Source organism: Podarcis tiliguerta (assembly GCF_965153285.1).
Source record: "Podarcis tiliguerta genome assembly, chromosome: 4".
Lineage (NCBI taxonomy): Eukaryota > Metazoa > Chordata > Lepidosauria > Squamata > Lacertidae > Podarcis > Podarcis tiliguerta.
In genome coordinates this window covers 65,736,252-65,763,393 of record NC_139537.1, presented here as the reverse complement: position 1 = coordinate 65,763,393, position 27,142 = coordinate 65,736,252, and the positions used below count along the sequence as shown (strand labels likewise).

The 27,142-nt window shown below is 41.3% G+C and overlaps 1 protein-coding gene across 1 annotated transcript in view; it reads left to right on the top strand.

Moving 5' to 3' along the window:
* The window catches only part of CLCN4 (chloride voltage-gated channel 4), a 32,059-nt gene extending 5,451 nt beyond the window's left edge, over positions 1–26,608 (top strand). Inside the window, exons 3-12 of the mRNA XM_083437449.1 lie at positions 780–879; positions 2,792–2,979; positions 7,957–8,079; positions 8,394–8,600; positions 8,702–8,782; positions 10,039–10,584; positions 14,568–14,754; positions 15,131–15,529; positions 17,791–18,007; positions 21,221–26,608. Of these exons, the coding sequence (XP_083293575.1) occupies positions 780–879; positions 2,792–2,979; positions 7,957–8,079; positions 8,394–8,600; positions 8,702–8,782; positions 10,039–10,584; positions 14,568–14,754; positions 15,131–15,529; positions 17,791–18,007; positions 21,221–21,311 (2,139 nt within the window). The 3' untranslated portion in view covers positions 21,312–26,608. The remainder of the gene's footprint in view (positions 1–779; positions 880–2,791; positions 2,980–7,956; positions 8,080–8,393; positions 8,601–8,701; positions 8,783–10,038; positions 10,585–14,567; positions 14,755–15,130; positions 15,530–17,790; positions 18,008–21,220) is intronic.
* The last annotated feature ends 534 nt before the right edge of the window (positions 26,609–27,142 follow it).

The window sequence follows — 27,142 nt, the reverse complement described above, 5'->3', positions numbered from 1 at the left end:
ATTTCAAAAGCAGGGAGCATTTCTGATAGCTAACGTGGTAGATCATTAACCCCTACACACCCAAATTGATAGGTCTGACCTTTTCATAAACCACTTTGAGATTTTATTACAATCACGTGTATAAAATGTTATGAAATAAAGAAATCAAAATGACTGAAGTAATACTTTGAGAAAAGGTTGAAGGAACTTGCCATCAAAGACAAGGCATATTTAAAAATCCACTTCTGGAGGAATATGAATCTTTAGACTACTGCAGGGATAGTCAACATGGTGCTCTCTGAATGTTTCTGGTCTACAACTCTGATGATGGTGATAATTTCATTATTTATACCCCACTCATCATCCCTGAGTATTAGCCATGTTGGCTGGGACTGATGGAGTTTGGAGTCCAACAACATCTGGAAGCACCATGTTGGCGATCCCTGTCTTTCTCAATGCTTAAATTCTTCTTTCAAAATCATGTATACTGCATTATGTGGTTGTCTGTTAAGGGAAAGACCTAGAAGAAAATAAGCATCTTTTGTCTTACAGCAAGACAGACTATCAAATATCAGTGTCCAAATTTCATCAAGGAATCCTAACTTGTTAATGCATTTATGTGAACCAAAACTCTGCTTTAACTGTATTCCATGCAAATCCTGTATACAAATTTGCAGTGTAAACAAATGCAAATATTATGCGATCAAGGCATGTTTTTCTGTTGGGCTGCTTGGTTATATAGAACTGTCCTAAATAAAAATTGCATGTCTTTCAACTAAACACTATTTCCCCCCTTCCAGATTACAAACAAAAGCAAGGAGTCAATATGGGAGTTCATCAAAAGTTTACTAGATGCCTGGTCGGGATGGGTTGTGATGCTTCTTATAGGACTGCTGGCAGGTATTTTCAAGAAAGTCTTATGCTATGTTGACCAATGTAGACATTCTCCCCTTCCCTATGAGGGCATCTGCATAAATTGATTTTATGCGTGCGATCCCTAACATTTCAGCATGCTGAAGGGAAGATGTAGCTATGCTTCATGCTTTGGGATATGTGTGTAAAATTGCATGTTGAACATTGACCTAGATTTTTTTTATTAACCAGAAATAGGCGCTCTCTGTGAAAATATTCCTGTGAATGTAAATGCTTTATGAAGCTCTTGTTTTGTTGACACTAATATGCCCATTTCTTGGCCTTGACTAAATTTATGCTACAAAAATAGACATTAATAAAAGGGAAGTTGTATCACTGGAAATATGGAATCAAACCTGTAGCTCCCTGAATGGATTATATGCATCCTCTTTATCTATGCTTTTATTTTTCAAATGCCAAAGACTTAGATTTCTGTTCCAAATGTAGACCAAATAAGATTTTACAAACAGATTTCAACTATCACCGGGCTTAATTGCTGGGAATATTTTAGGTGAAGCCATAAATGGTGAGGAGAAATTAGAAGTATGTTTTTTTAAAAATCGCCTGAGCCAGGTGATTTTATAGCTATTTTATTTTCAGGCATTTTCCAGTTTACTGGCAACTCTGTTACTAACTGGTGTTTTGGCTTACTATCAGTTAATAGGCCATATATCTTCATAGTACTGTGATGACTGAAAAAATATAAAGAAAAGTAAAAAAATTAATAAATCCCTGAATTAAAATTGTTTGCCCAGGAACAGCTTTTGCATGTGAACAGAACTTTGGCGTACATATGAAACAAGTTTACCCTTCATTACCAGTGTCCATGCAGATCCAAGAGTGCATAACTTTAACTGTTTTCAGTGCTATGGTGAACGGAAAAGCCTATACAGTTTTGGATCTCTTTGTATGCACCAGCAAACTGAACTCAAGTGTTGGAGAACATATTTGGCAAATTTCTGCTTTGTAATTTTTGGATTGGTCTGTATAAAGCTATTGCAACACAGTCCCAGTACTGCATGATTCTTTAGCTACCACTGGATGTCGCTGTTGTGCTATGTAATTTGAAAAAACTATCAGATCAGATGTGTGCCAAAAAAAAAAAGCAAAGGGGAAAAAAAGCCATTGTACATTTTAGATGTATAGCGTTGGTAAATTATACCTTCTGGTCTTCACAATGTAAATGACGTCCCTTAAATCTTTTTTTTTTATGTTTTCCTATTTTAAGTGACAGGGTATTGAGACTAATAAGCACGCAAGATGCTTGCTTGTTCATCTGGTGGCCTGATCCTGGCATGAGACCCACACAGTAGCCCCACCACCAGTTTTGACCTCGGTTTCGACCCCATTGATTTTATTGGCACATGGAGCAGTCTAGACAAGAACATATTTACTTGCGCTGCAAACATACTCTTGTCTGGCCGAACGAGCTTGCTTGTGTGCGATTAGGGGAGCCTGTTGTTTAGAAATTCTCTGAGCTGAGCCAAGAAAAGCAGATGGCATTTAAAAGGAAACATTGCACAGTAAACTCTACAGGAAGGTAAAAGAGAACTTCCCTTTATCTTCTGTTTTCCCAGGTCTCTCTCAACCCCCTAATGTGTGTTTTAAGGACACGTGTTCTTGAAATGGCCCCGCAGCCCTGAGACAATTTTGTGGATAGGGAGTCATAAATTACATATACAGTCGGAGAGTGAGATAAACTCTTATTTTGGTCACCACAGGGTGGTGATTCAACATAGAGTTGACTGTGAATGCCACCTGTTTATGGATTGATTCATATTTATGGGTTTTCTGTGAGAACCACATTCATTTCTCTTACATTCAAATGTCTGGGTTTTTCCCTTAGACATATACTTCGTGTATTAATGTCTGTCCTCCTCCCCCCCCCCCCCCCCGCCAGGCACATTAGCTGGAGTTATCGATTTGGCGGTGGACTGGATGACAGATCTGAAAGAAGGAGTCTGTTTATCCGCATTCTGGTACAGCCATGAGCAGTGTTGCTGGACATTTAATGAAACTTCTTTTGAGGACAGGGACAAATGTCCGCAGTGGCAAAAGTGGTCTGAACTTCTAGTTAACCAGTCCGAGGTATGTCTACACCTTTCAAATAATTTTCACTGTTCTTCCCTGCACGGTTAATATTTTAGCAAGGAACTCTCATTAAAATGTGTTCTGCTAAACTTGAAAGAAGCCCTGGAGAGATTATTGGTTTGCTGAAGGAAGGATAAGAAGGTGTGCTTTGTCATTGAAGTCTTATCTAATTAGGACCAAGGCAAGTTAGTTCAAAACAATATGGAGCCTGCAAATTACCTGAAATTCACAGGAGAGGGGGTGTGCCACTCACTGCACCTGCTTCTATGACTTGAAGATGTGCAAAGTTTTGCTCATAAGCACAGCAGCTGAGACGATGCCATCTTTTATCTGCAACCAACATAATCATATTCCACATAGTTTTAAAGTTGTAATTCGACTAATTAAATTACCTAATACAGGACTCCAGCACTATAGCCATGGCACGATGCTGGCTCTCATGGAGTTACAGGGTGTTTAAGAGCATTATTGGAATCACTCTCCTCGTTCACTTATGTGCATGTCTAATGCTTGGCGGAACCACAGGGACATAGAAAGCTGCCTTTGTCCATTAGTCCATTTAGCTTAGCATGTCCTGTGTTGACCAAAAGAGACTCTCTGGGGATTTGAATGACAGGCTTTCCCAGCCTACCTGAAGCACCAGGGATTGACCTTGGAACCCTTTGCATGAAGAGCATGTGGTCTCCACCACTGAAATATGGCTGCCTCCCTTTCTAATTGCTATTGTACAAACTTTATATCCTCCTGTCACTTTTATGAAACGTTTGCACTAAGAATGGAAAATTATTAGCTTTATGTAGGCAATCCTTAAAGGGCAGTGTCTCGGATGTAATATTTTCAGACTCTTCCTTATCTGCGCCTGATGAATTTTGCTTGTCATAGCTAATGGAATTTGACAGATTGAAGACATGGATATAGATGGATATTTTTGCAACACCATTTTACCCTGAGGTTTCGTGCCTTTTCGTGGCTTCAGAGCTGTTTGTCACACTGCGGTTATGAATTCTGACACCTGTCAGAATTGTCTTAATTAGTGTGTGTGTGTGTGAGAGAGAGAGAGAGAGAGAGAGAGAGAGAGAGGGAGGGAGGACCTCTATAGCAGATGCCTGGTGTATAAAAATATTGAAGCAAATCAGACAGCCACCGTATCCCGTGTTCCTTCTGTTTTTCCTTCTGCATAACGGTACTCACTAAGCCCACATGGATGTAGCCAAAGGGGGGGGGGCAGGGGATCAAGTAAAACAATAGAAATACTTAACCAACCGACCAATCAGGTCTGTTCTGCCCCCTAACAAAAACCCTGGCTACGCCCATGTAAGCCCACAAAACACTACGGCAGGGATGGGAAACATGTGACTCTCCAAAAGTTGTCAGACTCTCCTATCAGCCCAAGGCTGAACTTCCAGTGGTCATACTAGGAGCTGCAGACCAGAAACACAGGTTCCCCACTCTTGCTTGCAACATTGGTCCAGTGCAGTCTACTGCTTTGACAGTCCAAGAACAATTTTGTTCCAGTTTCCATATTAAAACTGTCCTTGGGAGGTGAATGGGTGCCAGAAGCTATGTCACCCGTAAATCAACTGCCCCGTTACTATTCTGTCACAGATTTGTCCTGTAGTTACTAAATACAAGAGACGATTGGGCTCAGCCATTGGGCAACTAAACCGTCTGTGTTAGGACAACAGTAAACAATGTTTTGTGTACCCCCTCTCCCTTACCTGGACTGGCTGTGAGAAGATTGTAAACTTTTGTTTTTGTTCTTTACTAACTGAAATCTTTACTAACTGAATTTTTTTCCAAAACTCTGAGCCGTCTTTGGTTGTTTCAGTAAACCATAGGCTAACCAAAACTTAGGGTACGGACAGCAAAATTCAGTTAATTAAAAATGGAAGTGGAAGCTTGAGGTGTTCTCACTGCCATACCAGAGAAGGGGGTTGGGAATACACAGCCCTAAAGCTAATGCATGGTGTAACCCTAAAGCATGATTTTCTTTCTGGCCAAGTCAAGCCATTGCCTCTCAACATACACCTCGCGAGGTTGAGGCCAAAATTCTTCTGTAAGTTCCTTGGAGGAAGGTTGAACCTAGTAACACCCATGGTTTGATTTTTTGACTGGTGAAAGGAAATGAAAGTACCTTAGGGGCATTCAGATACTTATGGGAAAAGCTGAGTCTCAAAGCATGGGTGGAAACATAGGTTGTCTTTTATCTCCGTGGGGCTTAGGCTGAAGACATATGTAACATTTTGAGCATGAGAGATCTGGGTACACACAGTCTCCATGCCACAAAACATTAATTTCCAGAGCAGAGAATGCATATTCTCAAACCAGTTCCACCAGATTTAGGTTTGTCGAAAAGAGGCAGCCTTCCTAGCCTTTCTCTAAAATATATCTCTTAAGTTTTTATATCTGTGATTTAAGGGGTAGGAGTGGTAGGAACCAAGCCCAGCAACAGTTTAGCTATATCAAGAGGACAAAGAGGTTCTCTTCCAAGTATTTTGAGAACCAAATTTTCAAGAGCAGCCTCTCTTAACTCCAAGGCTATTCACACTGGTATGGACCGTGATTTGCAAACAAAGCCCATCCTGTAAAGGAATAATGATTATTGCCATAGCTGGCTCTTGTTTAAAGCTCTATGGGAAGACGTTCATGGGGAAATTTAAACAAATGCTCTTCAGCTGTGGCAATAAGGATTACTCACGGCTTCAGTAAGTGTCAAAACAGAGATGCCATTAATATTTTCTTTAGCTGGGGATAAGCAAATCCAGCTGTCAAAATTGGTGAGAAGAGCCACCCAATTAATAATTGTTCTGTTCAAATAGGTAAGACAAAGGGACTAGTGGGAGGTGTGGGCGGACCCATGCCTGCTGAGTGGTAATCCCTTTCTAGCTTTTGCAGCATTAAATCATTTGGAGCCATCCTATGGTGAAATGCCATTCTTATTCATGTACAAGGAGCTTCACATTGATTCCATGTGATTTAACAAGGGGTTAAGGACCCAGCTATTAGATGAGCTGTTAGCTGAATCCTCCCTTATCCGGTGTACAGACCACAGGAAACTGCCATATCCTGAGCTGGGAACATTCATAGAATAGAATTACAGAATTGCAATTCAGGAATATGCAGCTGTCCAATATGGGGATCAAACCTGCAATCTTGGCATTATCGCCACCATGCTCTAACCAGTTGAGCTATCCAGTTGGCTGGTCCAGTTTGCTAAGTAATGTCTACACTGAATGGCAGCCGGTCCGGGATTTCAGGTCGGAGTCTTTCCCAGTCCAAATGGGCAGTGATTGAACCAGAGAGCTTCTGCCCTCAAGGCAAATGCTCTCCCACTAAACTGTGGCTCTTAGCACAACCTTCATTTCTTGCCGGTAAGGGTTACTTCAGGGGTATCCAATCTGGTGCCACCAAATGGTTGCATGACTCCAACTCTCATGACCATAAGGGAATTCTGGCTGGGGCTGATAGGAGTTGTAGTCCAGCGATATTCACACTGAGAGTTACTTACATCTACTTACTTCCACTTTGCATTACAGTATCTTAAAAAAGAAAAACACTATTGACTGTGTGGGGAGGGAATGGGTGACAATTCAAGTTTCCCCCCTGACTGCCTGTATCTGTGTTCATTTGTCCTGCATAATCCTTGCTTTTTAGGGATTATGGGGCAGACCCTTTTCTACATGTGTTGAGCAATGTCTTGGGCAGTTAATGAATATTTTCCAAATGTCGCGCCAGCTCCCACAGTGGTTTAGCATCTGTTTAAATATGGTTTGCAGTATAGTTGTGGCGGCCATGCACTGTATTTATAAAGAGTTTAGTGTTTCCTACCCCCAGCTGCATTTTCTGTATGAATTGCTTTACTGTGCGTGCCACACAGATAACACGTAGCCCAATTCTGCGACAACTTAACCCCGATGTAGGTCTCCCTGAGTTCTGCAGTGCTGGCTCCTGCTTAAGTGTGTGCAGAACTGCAGTCAAGAAGCAGATATTTGTACTGTTGGAGAAACACTGGAAGTCTCCAGCCTGTCGCTATGTGGCTGGAGGGATACAAATGCAACTGCAAATTGAGGTGTCACTCGAACACAGAAAATGCTTAGAAAAAAACAAACAGACTTTTTGCAGCTAGGAAAGTGATGGGAAATTGCATTGAAAAGTGTGGGTGCATGAATTATCAATATGGAGATGTATAAACACCCCACAAGCAAATCGGAATGAATGCTCATTGTCATACAACCACCCCATAAACAAATCAGAAGGAATGCTTAGTACAGACTGCCTAAGCTATGTGCAAGCAAATTGGGATGGTGGCTGAATAAATGGGTTATTTGGAGGAACTCAGTGACTATGTAATAATGGCCGCTGAGCGCTTTCCCAGCAGCTGATGGTTGTGGCCCCTCGCTTTCGGCCACCATCCACACTAGCCTAGGCACGCGTGTTTGCTTGCCCCTCAAAGAGAATTCCCCTCAGCCGGTGGGATCTTGGAGCTGGTTTTCCCACCCAAAAGGGTTTTTCAAATGAGCCAATTTGTGCCCCCCCCCCCGGAGGGCAGAACCTTACTTTCTGGCCAGCCATTGGCTGCTGCCTTTGGAGGAGATTGGTGACAATGTAATAAATACAGTAAGCCCTCAACTTATGTGCATTTAACTTGCATACATTCAGTTTTACGTGCTTGGCAAAAACAAAAAATAAATAAATAAAAAGGAGGTATGCATCCTTTGGCAATCCCACCTGCCATTGCACCTAGTGTGTTTTGACTATATGTGATTTTGGCTTCAGGCGTGATCCCCAGAATGTAACCTTGCATAAATGGTGGGCTTTCTTTGCTGCAATAGCCCTGTCATTAAATTCAGGGAAGAAACCTAGCCCCAAAGCGTCTCTTATTTATATAGCAACTAGCAGAAACATAGTACTTGTTGGATTGATTTAACAGTTGTTTGTTCTTGGTTTCTTTCTCTCTCTCTTTCCTCCCTCTAGGGTGCAAGCGCTTACATTCTAAATTATTTTCTTTACATTTTGTGGGCTCTATTGTTTGCTTTCCTGGCTGTGTCCCTTGTCCGGGTTTTTGCTCCCTACGCCTGCGGCTCTGGAATTCCAGAGGTAAGGGTTTTTTTTTTTTGCTTTCATTCTGGATTGACAGGCATTTCAAAACGGGGGGTGGGAATAATTTCCTAATTTCCAATGCTTGAGGGTGGTTTAGAGTGAAGGTTTGAAAAAGACATGGGGGAATCTGCTAAAGGAGATGGAATCGGGAGTGAAAATGAAGAAACCTTTTGGCATTAAAGTAGCATCTGATTTGTATTTTTAGAGACTTAGCTTTCACAAGTCTTAAAAACAACAACACCTCTTCAAAATTTGCATCGGCTTCACAAAATCTAAAGCTGCCAACTACTTTTGTTCTTCCTGCCTTCCAGATAAAGACCATCTTGAGTGGTTTCATTATAAGGGGCTACCTGGGCAAATGGACCCTCTTAATCAAAACAGTAACCTTGGTTCTGGTGGTGTCTTCTGGACTCAGCCTTGGCAAAGAAGGGCCGCTGGTGCACGTGGCTTGTTGCTGTGGCAACTTTTTCAGCAGCCTCTTCTCCAAGTACAGCAAGAACGAGGGAAAGAGACGAGAGGTAACGTCGGGCTTTGCAATTTCCTCGCCTCACCTCGTAAACTTATGTGTATTTTCCACAGACTCTTTAACTTGCGTGTGTGTCATTATTTCCGTGCTTAGGTGCTTTCAGCTGCTGCTGCCGCCGGTGTCTCTGTTGCCTTTGGAGCACCAATCGGTGGTGTCCTTTTTAGCCTAGAAGAGGTAAGAAGCAACTTGGGCTATGCAGAAACCCACAGGTTTCCTGAAGATTATATGCAGGCCACACTCAGGCCACATCTGTACCAGACCAAAGAAACCTCGGAACTGTGGCTTCTTATGGGTGCTGTGAGTTGTAAGGAGGACCTTATTCCTTGCACTGAGCTACATTTCTCATAATTTGCTAGGAAGGGGGATTGGTTGGTTGTTGAAGTGCTCAAGGAATTAATAGCTCTGTGAGGGGACTACTGGTCTGCTAAAAAACTCTCAGAAACTTTGAGTAGTGACCCTCCCAGTTTCCTATTTAGCAGATGGGTAGGTGCTGTGGTCTAAACCACAGAGCCTAGGGCTTGCCGATCAGAAGGTCAGCGGTTCGAATCCCCACGACGGGGTGAACTCCCGTTGCTCGGTCCCTGCTCCTGCCAACCTAACAGTTCAAAAGCATGTCAAAGTGCAAGTAGATAAATAGGTACCGCTTTGGTGGGAAGGTAAACGGTGTTTCCGTGCGCTGCTCTGGTTCGCCAGAAGCGGCTTAGTCATGCTGGCCACATGACCCGGAAGCTGTACGCCTGCAACCTCGGCCACTAAAGTGAAATGAGTGCCACAACCCCAGAGTCGTCCCCGACTGGACCTAACAGTCAGGGGTCCCTTTACCTAGGCTGCCACTGCTACTCTGGTGCAGCTGCCACTGCTGGTTCCCTTTCCTTTCCCCAGCACCACCCCAAAGTCTGGGAAAGAGCTGATTCCCCTCTGCAATGTATTTGCATAAATATACATGGATATCGCAAAATTAATACAACACAGTTTTTCTGTTGTCCTCTCCCAGAGTCTGGGTGGGGGTGGGTGGGATCTTTTTACAGCTTTGTGTGAGAGACAGTGCACCCTTTCCCTCACAAATCTCAGGCGAATACGGTTGTACCTTGGAAGTCGAACAGTTTAGTTCCCAAACATTTTGGCTCCCGAACATCACAAACCCAGAAGTGACTGTTCTGGTTTACAAACTATTTTTGGAAGCTGAGCGTCTGACAGGGTTTCTGTGGCTTCCACTTGGCTGCAGGAGCTTTCTGCAGCCAATCAGAAGTCGTGTTTTGGTTTTGGAAGTTGAATGGACTTCTGGAATGGATTCCGTTCGACTTCCAAGGTACGACTGTACCTTTGAAAGCAATGGATATGGGCATGTTCTAAAATGCACTGTGTAACTTAATGCTGATTCCCAATGGGAAACACTCTGGTTGTTATTGATTGATTCTATTTTCTCTCAGGTGAGTTATTACTTTCCGCTGAAGACTCTCTGGAGATCCTTTTTTGCTGCCCTCGTTGCTGCTTTTACCTTGAGATCCATCAATCCATTCGGAAACAGCCGCCTGGTTCTGTTTTATGTGGAGTATCACACGCCTTGGTACATGGCCGAACTTTTCCCCTTCATTCTGCTGGGAGTTTTTGGAGGTTTGTGGGGGACGCTTTTCATCCGATGCAACATTGCCTGGTGCAGGAGGCGCAAAACCACCAAGCTTGGAAAGTACCCGGTCTTAGAGGTCATCGTGGTGACTGCCATCACTGCCATCATTGCTTTCCCCAATCCGTACACTCGCAGGAGCACCAGCGAGCTCATCTCAGAACTGTTCAACGACTGCGGCGCTCTGGAGTCCTCGCAGCTCTGCGACTACATAAATGACCCCAATATGACGAGGCCTGTGGACGATATTCCTGACAGACCGGCTGGGATTGGAGTGTACATGGCTATGTGGCAACTTGCCCTGGCTCTGGTTTTTAAAATCATCATCACAATATTTACCTTTGGTATGAAGGTAAGTTGCAGTGTCTGTGTCAATATGGTCTCCAATTTTTATTTTTATTTTTAAAAGTGGTTTAGATGTACAGTGGCACCTCTAGATACGAACGGGATCCGTTCCGGAGCCTCGTTCTCATCTAGAGGTAAATGTAACTAGCGATGGCGCGTCTGCGCACGCGTGCATCGCTTTTCACCGCTTCTGCGCATGCGCGTGACGTCATTTTTAGCGTCTGCGCATGCGTAAGTGGCGAAACCCGGAAGTAACGCACTCCGTTACTTCCGGGTTGCTGAGGAGCGCAACTGGAACGTGCTCAACTCGAAGCATATTTAACCCGAGGTATGACTGTAATGCTAAGACAGACCATGGCTTAACTCCCAGCAGTGCAGGAGCGAAGCCCCCACTGTTTTGGCAGTGTGCACTAAGATGCCGCATGTTCTGTTTGAAACCATTGTTTTCTTTTGCACAGTTCATTCTAGTTCAGAGAATAGAGCTTAGAAACCATTGCATTCTGGGTAGTCAAATCAATTGGATGTCAAGTGTGAGACGTACTTCCCTCTGGAGGCACATCGAGACATACATTCCCCCCCCCATCCTCTTTTGTGCATCCCTTAACTGATGCAAGGGGATAAACTGTATAAGCCCAATTCACAACTAGCGTAACATGAGCAACTTGGCACCTCCCCATTTCTTGTGTTGAAGGAATTTTTGACATGGCAGCATTCTGGCAAGGCTCAGCTTCCCCCTTCTCTAGACTCCTTAAGCTTTTCTGAAATCCCTGGATTGAAATAAGAACTTATGGGCTGCTGACAGGAAGTAAAGTTGTTGCATTAGCTGACCAATGTTAAATGGCAGCCTAATCAACTTGTCATGCCATTGGCAAAAACTACACTGGAAGTATTTTAATTTTGTTTTGGACGGTGTCCAAAGGCTGGGGAGAATGTGCAATTGGACAGAGTTGTTCCGAATGCCTAAACTGCTGACAGCACATGAGGTCCCTTTATGATCTGATTGTGGCAACTTTTTGATTTGACCGATTGTGGATTCTTGTGCCAAGACCTTCCAATTTGTGTGTGTGTGTGTTGTTAAGAGTTCGTTTTGTGTGCATCCCACGAGCTTGCTTTCAAACAAAACTCACATATTAGCTTGGGTAGGTTTGCAGGGCAAGTATTAGACATAACTTGAAGAACACACAAAAACCAATTGCGTAGTATGGTTGTTTGGCTCAGCATAGTTGCCTCTCTCTGTTCTGGCCCACCAGACTCAAAGTAAGAATGTCAGCACCCCAGATCCTCTCTTCACCCTCAAAAACACTACATGGGGGAGAATCTTTTCTGAAGTGATTTTTCCATTCTATACTTTTGTGGTATAATTTCAAAAAATTCATTCCATGGCTGTGAACTGGAAATGGACCTTATTAAACGAAAACCTGCTATATGTTCTCCTCTGCTCGTCTTTTATTGTTTTCTTTATTTGTAAAAATCACCTTTATTTTAATACTGAATTAAGACCTCCTGTTTTTCTGGCTAGGTGTGGTGAGGAATTTTTACAGATGAAAACTTCCACACACAAAAGATTGGGAATTCAATATGAGCTTAACTGTTGGAAAAGATATGCATGTCATGTAGCATGAAAAGGTTAAATTAGCTTTGGGAACATAACTTAGAGTGAGCTAGCTATTTCTATGTCAGCAAAAGCTTGTATGCCGTATACTTGTATGCTGAACTTAGCATTCAGCATCAAGAGACACACAATGGCTTCTCAGTTTAGATATTTTATGGTTTTATACTGCTATGTGGTATCTTAATGTAATGTTTTATACCAACCTCAGAACCTATGTGTTAAAGGGTGGGTCATATAATAATAATAATAATAATAATAATAATAATAATAATAATAATAAATAATTAATGTTCTGTTAATTTGTTGTTAGTCACGTTTATTAACAATGGTAAGGTTGTTATTGTATACGAGGTTGGCACTGCAACAAAATGTTGCAGTATATCCCTTATAGGAAAGAGATCCAGCTGCTCAGCCCTTGTTAGTTACTAAGGTGCCTCATAACTTAGTCCTTTACTACTGCTAATTAAAATGGTTTCACATATTACAAGGAAGCAGAGGGAAGCGAAGTAGAAATAAAGTAATATCCCCTAATTTTGTAATTCTGGCATGGAGAATAGACTCGCACAAAATCTGAGTTCATGATCTGTGCTTGCTCCAATTACAGTGGAACCTCATGTTATGTACCGTTCTCCTTATGAATGCTTCAGGTTACGAACTCCACTAACCCGGAAGTAGATGCTCCTGGTTGCAAACTTTGCCCCGCGATGTCAGCGGAAGTTGGACGCCGGTGCGTCATTAGCGAAAGCGTGCCTCATGTTAAGAACGGTTTCGGGTTACAAACGGACCTCCGTAACTAATTAAGTTCATAACTGGAGGTCCCACTGTACAGGGACATCTTATTTCATGGAAAGTATGCTAGTTCCCACTTTGTACATTGCATTTCACTGGAAATGTGAAAGGAGAAATCCGATTCAGATTTTGTTCTCCCACCGTGTCCTGAGGAAGACTAACATTGTCAGCCTATGCACTGAAGACAGCTAAGGCTGCAAATCCTACCCTGTTTTACAGGGCAGCAAACCTTGCTGAATTCAACAGGGCTTGTTTCTCTCACTTCATCTCTGTAGTACTAACTGGACTTTAATAAGATGGTACTGGGATTCAGACTTTGATGCTAAACAATTTCATTACACACGCACAAACACTTGCCTTGGCTTGAGAAATAGCTTTATCATGAAATATGCAATGTATATCTTGCCAGGATGGAGCGAGCAAGTGGAGTGACTGATGTTTTCATTTCACCTTCTGCCTGCTATTCTGACTGGTGACTTGATTGCACGCCAGGCAAGGAAAGGCGTAATTCACAAAGCTCTTGACAAGCGGGGATGCAGGAATGAACCGCCTGATTTCACCTGTGAAAAGCCAGGCTCCTTGTTAAACATTTTTATGCTGCGTTTGACATGTAATTCAAATCCAATCTAAATTATACAAAGGGCGGTAATAAAGTTGTAAAGTATGCCAAAATGACAGGGGCTCATTTTCAGATGTTTTAAACAGATATAATTCTTTTCTTGCTCACCGTGCCTGAATCATTATCAGATTCTGACGAGGAGGAGGGAAAGGCATGCATGTTTTGAGCTGTATGGAAAAAAAGAAAATGTAAAATAGCTAAACTTGGAATAAATTCATAAATGAAATTAGGCAAAGCTGAAATGCTTTTACGACAATCTTAGGCACTACTCTCGAAGTTGGATAAATCCAGTCATATATGGGTATCATAAAAGACTAAGAAAGAAAAAGCTTAAAACTCAAGGGCTGTGATAATAATAATTTTTATTATTTATACCCTGCCCATCTGCCTGGGTTTCCCCAGCCACTCTGGGTGGATTACAGCATATCTAAAAAACATAATAAAAACATCAAGCATTAAAAACCTCCCGATACAGGGCTGCCTTCAGATGACTCCTAAAAGTTGTATAATTCTTTATCTCCTTGACATCTGAAGGGGGGGCATTCCACAAGGAAGGTGCCCCTACCTGTGGCCCTCTCAGTGCTGTTGAGCTCTGAGAAAATTTAAGATCTGTATGTATCATTGATGTTGGAGGGAGCTGGTAAAGTATGGCTGATTTCCCTTGTCATTCTGGTAACATTGCCTTGTTGATGTGACCCTACCATGTGGCTGGATTTATATTTTGCCACATGTGAAGAAGTAGGCTCTAGTTTTGAAAGCTTACATTGCAACCCTATCTGCTAGGTATCTTTTTTTAAGTGTGGTATATAACAAACTTAACAGGTTTAATCCACAGAAAGATTGTGGATTAAAAGTTTGGCATGAGATGCGTTCGCAAGTTATTTCTTGTACTTTAAAATCGTCTACATTGTATGTAGTCAAGCTGACCTTTTGAGAATCTGACTTTTCACTTCTGCTTATGTTATTTGAGATCCCTTCAGGACTCTTCATACCTAGTATGGCTGTGGGAGCTATCGCTGGAAGAATAGTTGGGATCGGAGTGGAGCAGTTGGCCTACCATCACCATGACTGGATCATCTTCCGGAACTGGTGCAGGCCAGGAGCTGACTGTGTTACCCCAGGACTTTATGCCATGGTGGGAGCTGCAGCTTGTTTAGGTACAATATGTGACTTTTCTCTTGGTTGTATGTAATGTGGTATTTAAATAGGGACGCGGATGGCACTGTGGTCTAAACAGCCAAGCTTCTTGGGCTTGCCGATCAGAAAGTTGGTGGTTCGAATCCCCACAACGGAGATTCATTGCTGGGACGTTTTAAGAAATACATTCATGGATGTATTTACTGATGTAATGCTACTTTATAGAAAATAGTTTTAACCTCTCTCATGCCTGGTTGTGTGTTTTTTTAAATAAACTTTATATTAAAAAATCAATGGTGCTTCTGATTTAGGATTCGTAGGTTATACTGCTAAAGGTACCCATGTATGTTGCAAATCGTTTCCATTACCAAAGGTCCTCTCTCTCTCTTTCGACAGGCGGAGTCACTAGAATGACAGTCTCTCTTGTCGTGATCATGTTTGAGTTAACAGGAGGATTGGAGTACATAGTACCCTTGATGGCTGCAGCTGTCACTAGCAAATGGGTAGCTGATGCCTTTGGCAAAGAAGGGATCTACGAGGCACACATACATTTGAACGGCTATCCGTTTCTGGATGTGAAGGATGAGTTCACCCACAGAACACTGGCCACTGATGTCATGAGGCCTAGGCGCGGAGAGCCGCCTCTCTCCGTCCTGACCCAAGACAGCATGACGGTGGAAGATGTGGAGACGTTAATCAAGGAGACGGACTACAACGGCTTCCCAGTGGTGGTTTCTAAAGACTCTGAACGCCTTATAGGCTTTGCACAGAGGCGGGAGTTGATTCTTGCCATAAGTAAGTAACAAGTCTGTATCATCCAGAGACATGCTTACTGCTATAGATGACATAGAAGAAGAACAGAGAGGAGTAAGAGGGCTGTGTAGGGATGAGGGATCAGGTCTCAAAAGACCTAAGCTTGGCATGTCATCTCAGTGATTCACTAGGTAGGGAGAGTGTGGAGGCCGCTGTTTCTTGGCCCTGCTGCCTTCACCCCTTGCAGAGCAGGCTCCTTACCAATGTGTGGAAAGTGATGGAGGCAACAGAGCCAGTGAGAGCATTCCTGCTCCACCGTCATTCCATTGGAATCATGTACGGGTTGAATGCCTGAGTAGGACTTATGCCTCCTTTTGAAGCTCTGCTTTAAAGAGTATAGTTGGGGTTGTATCCAATGCAGCAGCAAATGTGTTCTGCAGGAGAATGCATAATCAAGTTGCTTTTAATGCCATTGCGCAGTAAATTGCGCAATCTCTTTCACGATGAGTTTCTGCTAGGACAACTGTTGCGTTGGATTCCTCATTCCGCAACTCATTCATCGGCTAGCACAAGAGTCATTGTGCTAGTGGACAGAGGATGTTGGGTACAACCTATCAATTCCTTTAGGATTAGCATCATAGCATAGTTTCCCCTCTGTTATTACTTCTGTACTTTGCCAGTCTAGGGTCCTTCCAATGTTGTGAACTGCAACTCGCATCAGAAAAGATTGGCAAAAGCAGCGTTACAGGAATATACTGTTTGAAGAGAGGAACCCTCAGTTTATATATGCTTCATTTCTCTCTTTCACTCTTCAGGCCCATACCTTCTCCAAGTTTTAAGTCTGATAAACTGGTTTTGACAAGATTGCATTTGAGTTTTGGGAAATGTATGTGCGGGGGGGGGGGGGGACTGGTGTAGGTGACAGGAAGCACATTGCAATTTCAATAAAGGGCACATACAAAGGGTATCATACGAAGACAGTACAAAAGTTAATGTTTATGTGAACTGCAATAAATTGGAAGGTGATAAAGCTTTGGATTTGGCAGTTTTAAGCCCACTGATGCTACAGGAGGCAAACGGCTTTTCTATGCATCACGGTGTCCCGTTGCACCAGAAACGGTTTAGTCCTGCTGCCACATGACCCGGAAACCTGTCTGTGGACAAACACCGGCTCACTTGGCCTGAAAGTGATGAGCGCTGTACCCCATAGTCGCCTTGGACTGTACTTAACTTTCCAGGGGTCCTTTAACAGAATACAGCTGGATTGCAATGGAAAACCTGTGTTTCTGGAGTTTAAAAGTTAGAGTCATATTTGTGTTCCATGATTGATGGAAAAGAAGTGTGTACAGATACAAACACACACTTGTAATAAAGGCCCCTTCTTAAGATCAGCCGCAACTCAAATCAATCAAGAGGAAAAATTGTTGGCTATAGTTAGGATTTGTGTTTGAACACAGGATATTATTAGCTGGCTTTCCGTGTCCTTGAGCTTTCAGCATGCACACAGGAAATAGAAGGGAAAGGAGAGAGAGAGGGTAAAGGGCCTTAGCCTATCTCAGTGCATCCTTCCGCAATAATTGTTCAGAGGATTTCTATGCAAACATTAGAGTGGGAAGTATATAGGTAGTAGCCATTATTAGAATATATAGTATATAATATATACTGCAATATAGGTACTTAGGGATGCCATTTGTTTAAGACTGTGGTGTCCAAACTTTTTTCAAAGAGGGCTTCATTTGATGAAGTGCAGGGCCATGAGGCCGACCAAAGTCGTTGACCTTTTTTTTAGGATTGAACTTGTTGAGTTTGTTTTATGATTTTACCTACCCCAGAATAAAACGACAGGTGGGTGGGATTAGGCCCCAAATTGGACTTTGGACATGTCTGGTTTAAGAGAACTATTTTTGAAAGTCAAATAAGGACTGTTGCCACAATGTGGGCCATTAAACTAACTCAGGAACACCTAAGTAATCACTTTAGGTCCTGTACACTTTTAAAAAATCATTATGAAAGAGTCATGATTTAAATAGACTCAACCTCCATGCATTCTGATTCCTCCCCGTCGCCTTACTTCCTTGTTCAGGTAAACTTTAGATTGCTGTTTTACCTAAATTGGGAGATATAGTTTGACTCTAAACTAGAATAGGAAGCCATAGTTTGAAATGGGTTTTCAGTTCTATTTTAGAACTACCATTTGCTCAGTTTGAACATCATGTCAAACAATGGTTTGCCCAAACCAGGAAGTGAGAATGGATGCTGCATTCATTTTAAGTGTATTTTCCCTTATCTATCTGTTAATGCAGAAAACGCAAGGCAGCGGCAGGATGGTGTAGTCAGCAATTCCATTATCTATTTCACTGAAGAGCCTCCGGAAGTCCCGGCAAACAGCCCTCACCCCCTGAAGCTCCGGCGTATTCTCAATCTGAGCCCCTTTACTGTCACAGACCACACGCCCATGGAAACAGTGGTAGACATTTTCCGGAAGCTTGGACTCAGGCAGTGTCTTGTCACACGCAGTGGGTAAGTAGCTGGATATATGTAACTGAGCAGGCAAAAAAGGGTCTGTAGCTAAGATGCTGGCATAATAAGTCAGAGCTATTTTGCCCTGCTCATTGGATACGTTAGATTTTCGTAGGCTGTCCACATAAATACAATGTAGTAGAGAACCACTTCAGACAACCTAGCTTGATTCAGACTATTTATGACTAGAGAATTATTGTTTGTTTCTGAAAAGTAATGGATGGCTTGGGTGAGTCTTCAGGCTAAGAAGCTGAAGGAAAATCAGGAGCAACTGTCTGAAACAAATGTCACTTGTTTCCAAACCTACTTCTAGAAACAAAGGTTGGGGATATGGAGGGATGCAGAGGTGAATACATTTATTTGGGAATGAAAACAAGAACAACCTGTGACCTGCTATAATTGTAATACAATGATACTTTGTAAAAAATAATAATTATGGAACAGTTAATTAATCCATATGGAAGGTGAACATGATGACGACGATGATGATGTTGATAAATTACTTATACCCCGCCCATCTGGCTGGGCCTCCCCAGCCACTCTGGATGAATCCCAACAGAATATTAAAAACACAATAAAACATCAAACATTAAAAATTTCCCTAAACAGGGTCTGCCCTCAGATGTCTTCTTAAAGTCAGATAGTTGTTTATTGCCTTGACATCTGCTGGGAGGGCGTTCCACAGGGCAGGCGCCACTACTGAGAAGGCCCTCTGCCTGGTTCCCTGTAACCTCACTTCTCGCAGGGAGGGAACTGACAGAAGGCCTTCGAAGCTGGACCTCAGTGTCCGGGCTGAACGATGGGGGGTGGAGACACTCCTTCAGGTACAATATACTGGGCCGAGGCCGTTTAGGGCTTTAAAGGTCAGCACCAACACTTTGAATTGTGCTCAGAAACATATTGGGAGCCAGTGGTGTTAGAACCAGATTCAGAGTGCAAGAGACCTTCCAGTCTGTAATATTTTCAGCATCGGCAGCCCTTGTGAGATAGAGAAATGGGTGGACAGCCCAGATTCTGCACCACAGACTAATGATAACATGTGAACTGGGACTCCTGTGCCAGTTCAGCTTTCATTTGTCTTTATTTGAGTGAGATAAAACATTTTAAGTGGGGCCTCCTATGTGAACAGGTATTAGCATGGAGGTTTCCACTTGCATGTTCTTGGAAGGGAGAACAGGCAAGGGCAGGTGCTGGTAATGTACAAATTTGGGCCTGACAGGTTACCAAAGATTCTTTATCACTAGTTCCCTATGAAAATATTTTTCCTTTAAGCTCATAGCCGTGCACCCCTCTCTCTCCTGACGAGAGCAGCATTCATAATGCATGTAATTAAACTGTGGCTATAGACAGCATGACTGCCAAATATTTTGCTGCTGGGGAGGAGTGCCAGCAGAATGTCATTGTTAGCAAATGTTTTGCTTGTGTGTTGAGCTTCTAGCTAGATTTAACTGCGCCTAAAGTGCTTATGAAAATCCTGAACTGAATGACAAATGAAGGGAATTAAGCAGTGGAGGTTTGTTTTTCCACGAACGGAAAGTGCACATGACTTAGGAGCCTACAGGAAGGTGAGGAATTAAAAATAAGAGACAGAAGCTAACTCGAGTGAAACCGTGACCTTGCGAGGAATGCAGAGTATGTCCCTCAGAAGCTCAAATTGGATTCTAAACAGTCTGAAGTCACGACACAGGCCAAGCTCCAGTGGTGGAACAACTGATGTACCTGGCTATAAAGAACATTTTCAAGGTTGGGTGCTTTGAGTGCTCATTTCACAGTTGAAGTAGAAGGCAAGGTGGTATTGAAGAGTGACTTCTAAACCCAACAGCTCATACTTTTCTGATACAGTGGAAACTCTCTGGTTCTTGGGGAATTCACTGGATTTTTGCCTTAAAACTGCCAGTGTGTCAACTTCACTTATCAAGAACCAAACTCTTGTCTGCTTTCCAGACAGGTGGGGAAGTCAAATACTCTCAAAATTTAAAACGCACCCACCCACCCCAAAAAACTGCAGTTCCCAGGATCCTTTGGGGGAAATTCCCCTTGCTAAATTGCTATAAATGTGCTTTAAATATATGGTGCGCATATGACCAAATGTGTCAGTAAATTCAGAGAGCTATGATTGCCGTATCCTGTTAAATAAGGCACTGTGATTTTTTTGAGAGCCATTTCCCAGATATGAAAGCTGACCGTTGTATCCAAGTCGCAGTATTGGTGGGAGATATTTCTTATTACATTTCCCCCTGTCTTCTTGAATAGAAAGGTAGAAATCTTTAACTTTCCTTTGATGATTATTGGTAGGTTGTCTAAAAATTGACAATTTGATCTACGTTCGAAATTTGGCAGTTAACGTACAAGGAAATACTATTTCCAGCAGTAAACTGTTTATAAATCAGCATTGATTTAAAATATTTTTCCTGCTGGAGTAAGTTTCTGAATGATTCTATGGAATGATTCTGCTGTTTTGTTATTGCCTACAAGCTATTGTGCTGTTTACATTTCTGCAACTGACATGGCAGCCTACAGCTGAAACATGAATACACTCGTATGTGGTTGTGTACGAACAGTGAAATGGAATAATCCTTGAGAGATTGCATCAGTTTTTTTTTCAGGGGGTTGTGGGGGATAAAATCCAGTTGCCTTCAAGAAATTTTTCATTTAAGATGCCCATCGATAGTTGGTTCAGGTCACAGTTTAAAGGCCTCAGGCTGCAAGTCATTTGAGATTCTTGTATGCATCCATCTCCTTGTGGTCTGGCTTGAGCTGAGCTCAGGTTGCTGTGGCCTACAGGCCAGAAACTATTCCAGAAAGAGGTTTGAGAGATGATGTCAAGTGGCATAAGTTCTTACTTGCCCAAGGACCAGCCTTAGCTAGCATACATTCAGGAATGCAGCTAGAGGAACTATGACAGATTTATCATTTTGCCAAATGTGGTGGTGGGAAAAACCCAGAGTAAAAGTATGGTTATGTGTATTGTATTGTATTGTATTGTATTGTATTGTATTGTATTGTATTGTATTGTATTATTGTGAGTTTTCTTCAACAACCTGTGTATTCATTAGCGGGAATCAAAAAATTTTAATATTCCAATTTTCTGGTTTTTAAAAATTGCTCTGTTTCTTTGTAGTGAAGTTCTGCCTGCAGCAGAATGTGAGAAGCAGATGAGACAGACTCATGATTAATGACCTTTTCTGTTTCTTTCCTTCTCTTCTTCTCTAGGAGGCTTCTGGGCATCATAACAAAAAAGGACGTGTTAAGGCATATGGCTCAAATGGCTAATCAGGACCCTGAATCCATCATGTTTAACTAGGCTGATCCCAGAGGACAGGCTTTCAAGGGAACTTTACTGGACTAATAGATGTGGATTTTGTACAGTACTTCATTTTTGTTTCATTTCGTTTTGTTAAAATGAGATTTAAATAAGGTGGAATCATATCCAGGGCAGAACCAAAGGAAAATGCTGACGGGAGGAGCGAATGCAACGTTAGAGTTTGGAAATGCTATGCACCTGCAGATGGGCTTGGGCTAAATGCTACTCTTGTCATGGGAACGTTTATTCCCATGGTGAGTTTCCAATTCTTCCCTTCCATGGTAGTTTCCTCAGGAGCCATCATCACCTAGTTGTTTTCCCTGTCCCCTTTGCACGTTAATTTTGATAGGGGGGAGAGAAACTACTACGTGATCATCCTTGAGTCAAAATGTGAGTGCTGTGATATAGTTTGTGGGAGGGGAGGGTGGGGAGGAAGTCACCAAGAGGTTTGATCCTACAGAATTACATATAAGTAGCAACCAAGGTACTTATAACTGCTTGGTTGGTGCATGCATAGGTGTGAAATGGTTTGTGTTGACAAGGAATGGGAAGCATGGAGGAATGCCACCAACTCGATAGGGTGATGTAGAAAAATAGCAAGCATATTTATAAATACAGTATTAAGACAAATGCAAAAACGTTGTGTTCAAAACAACTGTGTGCTAGACATGTTTTTCTCTCCTAAGTTTAGCACTTATTTGTTAATGGATTATGCTAAAGTATTTTCAGGAAATGTATAATTTTATGAAGAAATGTATTGCTTTTGCCTATTTTTGTAGATAGACAAAGTAGATTTAAAGCTGTGCTTCAGTTGACTTTCAGCATTGTAAAACTGGCTTCGTTTACTAAATTTTATCCAACCTAAATTCTCACGTTCATTTTTGAGGTGATGAAATTGCCATAATGTGACTTCTGACTGTCATTTTTACATGGTGAATATTTCTTCTCATTGGCTGCACTTGCATGTAATGCTAAACTTTGGTTTAACACTGCATGCGGAGGCTGGAATGAGCAAGAATATGACTTGGGTGATGCTTCTCCTTCTCTTACAGAATCCCAGTTTGCATGAACCAGAGATCATGATTTACAAGTAACTTTGGTCAGTTTTAAAGCAACCTGGCTTTTACAGTAACCAGAAGTTGCTTTTGAAAAAAACAAACCATGACCTCTGATTCATATGCAACTGCAAGCAAGGACTTTTATGTAAGCAGAACTAAACACTGCCCAAGCCCTCATCTTGGCTATGCAGGAGGAAGAGAGGAGAGTGCATGAGTTTATTTATGTAATGCTAAACCATGCAAACTGGGCCACTGTTTCCACAGTGGTAAAATCTGCAATTGACTACATCCTGGAGATTTTATCACAGTTTTTTCAGGCTCATGTGAAAGTTGAACCATAGCCACAGCACTCGGTCATGAAAGATAATTGGAAATGAGCTTCAGTATTTTTATCAATAGGATTTTTTTATCCTTCCTAATGCACAGCAAAGTTGTTAATATTTATTACTTCTCTATGCAAATATTGCGTCATTTTTGGGTTTATGCTACAGTAATTTTTTGCGGTGTAAAATACTTTGTAAACCATCTTTCCTGTATAATGAATGCACTTCTGTACCAGTTCTAGCTAATTTCTTCCTCCTCCAGTTGGAAGTTCTTTTCGCAGACTTGAAGGTTCTGACACCTGTGATGTTTGTTACAGCAAAGATAATCTCTGCATCTTCTTGGGCACACAAGTCATATGAAAAGTTTTATCTCTTTAAAGAAAGGTAGAAAAATGTTTTGAAATATTCAGTTCTCGTTTTATTATGGCTTCTTTGGCTGATATTGTTTACTACTGGAACAGAGGTAGAAAAATGGTGCCTTTCAGATGTTGCTGGATTACAGCTCCCATCAGCTGCAGCCAGCACAGCCAGTGGTCAGGGATGATGGGAGTTGTAGTCTATGACACCAGGAGACCACCATGTTGGATAGCCTTGTACTAGAAGAATGTGAGACACTAAAAATGTCTCTCAGAACTCCACAAACTTGGGGAAGTAGAGACACTACAGGACAGCTTTGCAAATTGGTAAATGTGGACTCCTTGGCCTGTAATTCCATCGACATAAATGAGTACTTTGGTTTCAGTTGTTTGTGGATGGTTGAACAATGCATTTATATGGCATCTACTGCATTTGTGGGTATGCTGTAGGCTATGCCTAACAATTACCTTACTGCAACGTTCATGGCCTGGAGATTAAATTGATTATAATAGCATGGAGGTGGCATTTAAGAAACATCAGTGCATGGCAGTCACAAGAACCATGCTCTAGAAGTATGAAACAAGACTTGGGCCAAAGTGGTCAGTCCATAGTTTTTCATCAGCTTGGGAGTGGGGTGGTACAAAAATGGCACCCAAAGATAGTAATAAATTACATCATTATGGGGGGGGGGAATGCCTAACTCCTCTGAAAATTATCCCTTTCCACAACAGACAAATGGACCTGCAAATGTGGGTTGAGGGAATGTGACCTAGCTATCTTCATATTTTAATGCGACTGCCTGGGCAAGCCACAATGCAGCCATTTAAAAACTGAAGTCCAAGCCTTTATTAGGTAGCCAAGTTAGCCATGGGCCATAAATTGTAGAAAAACACACACACTCCAAGTTAAGTTTTCCAAAAGCCAAACCGATCCTTCTGAACAGCGCATGGAACCAAATACGGATAATTAAATAATATCATATTGTGGAACAGCCCCAGACATTAAGTATAGGAAGAGGAAATCTGATGCTCAGGTCGATCTGATAAGCACATTGTTTCAAAGTATAGCTTGCAAAAGTGAGGTATGATATAATAGTCAAGGCAGTGGCGATGATGTGGGTCGCTTGAAAAATCTCAGTTTTCTAGCTCACAATTAAATTACTACAAGCACCATAACACTATTTATTTGCATATTAAGGGTGTGCACGGGCCACAAGATTCAGTTTTTCTCTGTAATTTTGGGAGGCATCTTGACCTATTTCAGAGCAGCTCTTTGTCATTCAGTTTGATAATTCACTGTGATTAAATCCTAGAAGGTACCTTCTGTCACCCACTCCCCATTCAAGCTCAAAATGTTTCCCTAGTCAGTTTGATTCCACATAAAATAAAATAATAAAATAAAATAAAATAAAATACAGCGGTTGTTTTACAAATGCAGCTTTTTGTGGGGCTTCCAAATCAACAGAGCAACTCTGGACTTTAGGGAGCCCAACTAAATAAATGCCCATTCTCGGAACATAGTTTTGCATTTCTGAATTCCAAACACAGGAGAAAAGAACTCACTGAAATGTCTATTTGCTAGTTTACATGTGTAGGTAAAACTTGCATGTACTTGCAAGAGGTCCACACAGGAATTTGGTACGTACCTATTAACAAAGAGGTGTACATTTTTATGTAGATACATTTTACGTCTCTTGGTTAATATATATTAACTGTTGAAATTGCCTCATGTTATACCAGGTGTGCATAAATATTTCATTTCATTTATGGGTTGCTCTTTTAAAAATAAAATAATAAAGTGGCTTGCACAAAATTACTAATAGCAATAAAATGCAGCATCTTAAAAAGGGAACACAAATTAATGCCACTTTATTTTGAAATGCTTGAATTTTTACTACTCAGCAACTAAATTTTGAATAGAGAGGCAAATGATCTACTTCCTCTTTGACTTTATCTGTAATTTTTGGTCTGGCTATTGAGAACTATTTATCCTCTGTACAGGTCTCCTTTCCTTGAAATATAGGGAGGAAAATAAATTTTAATTCGGGATGTACGTGTAATCTACTTTATACATTGGGGAGTAAGAAAATAAATTGTATCTAGAAGCAAATAACATTTTCCATCTTTAAGCACAAAGAACACCCCTTTTTTGCAGATGCTGAGACCTTATTTAAAAAATCTGCATCCACCAAGTGAAATTAATATTTGTAAGTATTTTAAATTTGCCTTTTTTCCTTTCGCTTATGCCATTCATAATAGTATGACATTTTCAAGTCTGAATTTTCTTATCTTCAGAAGTTGAATATAAATACCAGAGATTTTTTGGCTGCTTTGACACTGAGAAATGTCAAATATGATTTGTAAATGGACAACTGTTAAATACGAATTACCATTGAACATTATCTCATAATTAACCCTGTAAGATTAAAAATGCCGCTGCATTCAAAGGCTGTCAAATGTTAAATATGATTGCAGCCATCAAGTGGTTTTCAATCTTGTTTTGAAGGTAAGGAAGGGAATAAGGGGAACCTGAAGATCAATAATAACAGACAGGCTCACCTGGTAGATAGCTGGCCAACCACTGCTCATCTTTTACGAATTGCACGCTACAAAGGATTGTTGGGGGCTGATGAACTCCTGAATCCCTTAAATCTGGCCTAGACGCTTTTGTAATGTACCAAAGTTGTGTGGCAGATATGCAATGCGTTTTTGTCAGACAGGACAAGGTAGAAAATGTTCCCTGAGAATCTGAAAACCACAGTTCTATATTATCACATGTCAGATAACAGTACATTAAGATCCTTGGTATCTGTGCGCATCAATTGCCAAGCATTGTCAAATACTAATTCCGTCATTGGATACAGAAATCAAACATGTTTGCTTGACATAGCGCCACTATGAAGTTTTCTGCCCACAAATTTTATTTTGGGGGGGGGGGGAGATTCACAGTGGAGAGTTATGCGGAGAAAAATCCAGTTGAAATTAATCTATCAGTTGATAATATGTGTCTAATCAAATTACCCAGAGACAGATGAAAGCATTAAAAAAAAAAAAAAATCCAGCCTCTTAACAATCCAGAGTCTTGTGTGTCAAAGGACTTATTATTTGGGGAATTCCCCCACCTGGTCACAGGCCAAGAATGGAAGTCTGTAATGACATGTGACTGGCCTGTGCTCTCACTGCCCTTATTTTTGCATGCAGATAAAAGTGATTTAAAGATTGTCAACATTAGCCATGTTGGTCAATGAATATTTGCTAGCTAAGCAAATATTTCCACAATTATCAGCTAGTGTTATTTTTCTGTCTGTATCTCATTGCACAGCAGAGCTCAATAATTACTGAAAGGACTCAATAATATATTGATCCAACTCCCTTGGTATTTAATTGATTCTGAGGATCAAAAATTGTGTTGTCACTGAGCACGGTTGACTTAAGCCTGAGATTGATCAGGAAAAGTGTATTTAATTTATGCCAATGCAGTACATTACATGATTTTTAATACATGGAAATGAGATTATGTCAGATCAAACGGGTGAATAAACATTTGATAATGATTGATGGATGGTTGGTACGCAGTTTTGTGCTATGCATGTTTTGGATGTACCTAACTGATAAAGCATAAGATTTTACTTTCCCATGAAGTGACAAAAAACATAGGAATAAATAATGTATTACACAAATTTATTTATTAGAATAACAGCATAATAAAAGTAATATTTTTAATAGAAGAAATTGTGAAAATCAGCATGAAAAGAAATCCTGCCTAAATCTGGCTTTGTGCTCAAATGTACCCCAAGAGATATTAAGCATCACACCATTTGTAAGCAAAAATAATAATTAATTTTTTTTTAAATAAGACTGTCATTTTCCAGTAAAACCATATGGGTGGGGGGGATCATTAGGGTGTGGCCTCATTTCTTAATTTTGCTGCCTGCACTTGAGAGTTCTTTATAATGAAAGGAAAGCAAAGTAAAAATTATCTGAGACGTTTCCTTAGAATGTAAGTACTAAGTTCCTTAGAATGTTAGTAAGAATTTCGGCCTGGCATACCAAAAACAATTTAAAATAGTTAAGGATTAATAACAACGAGTCTT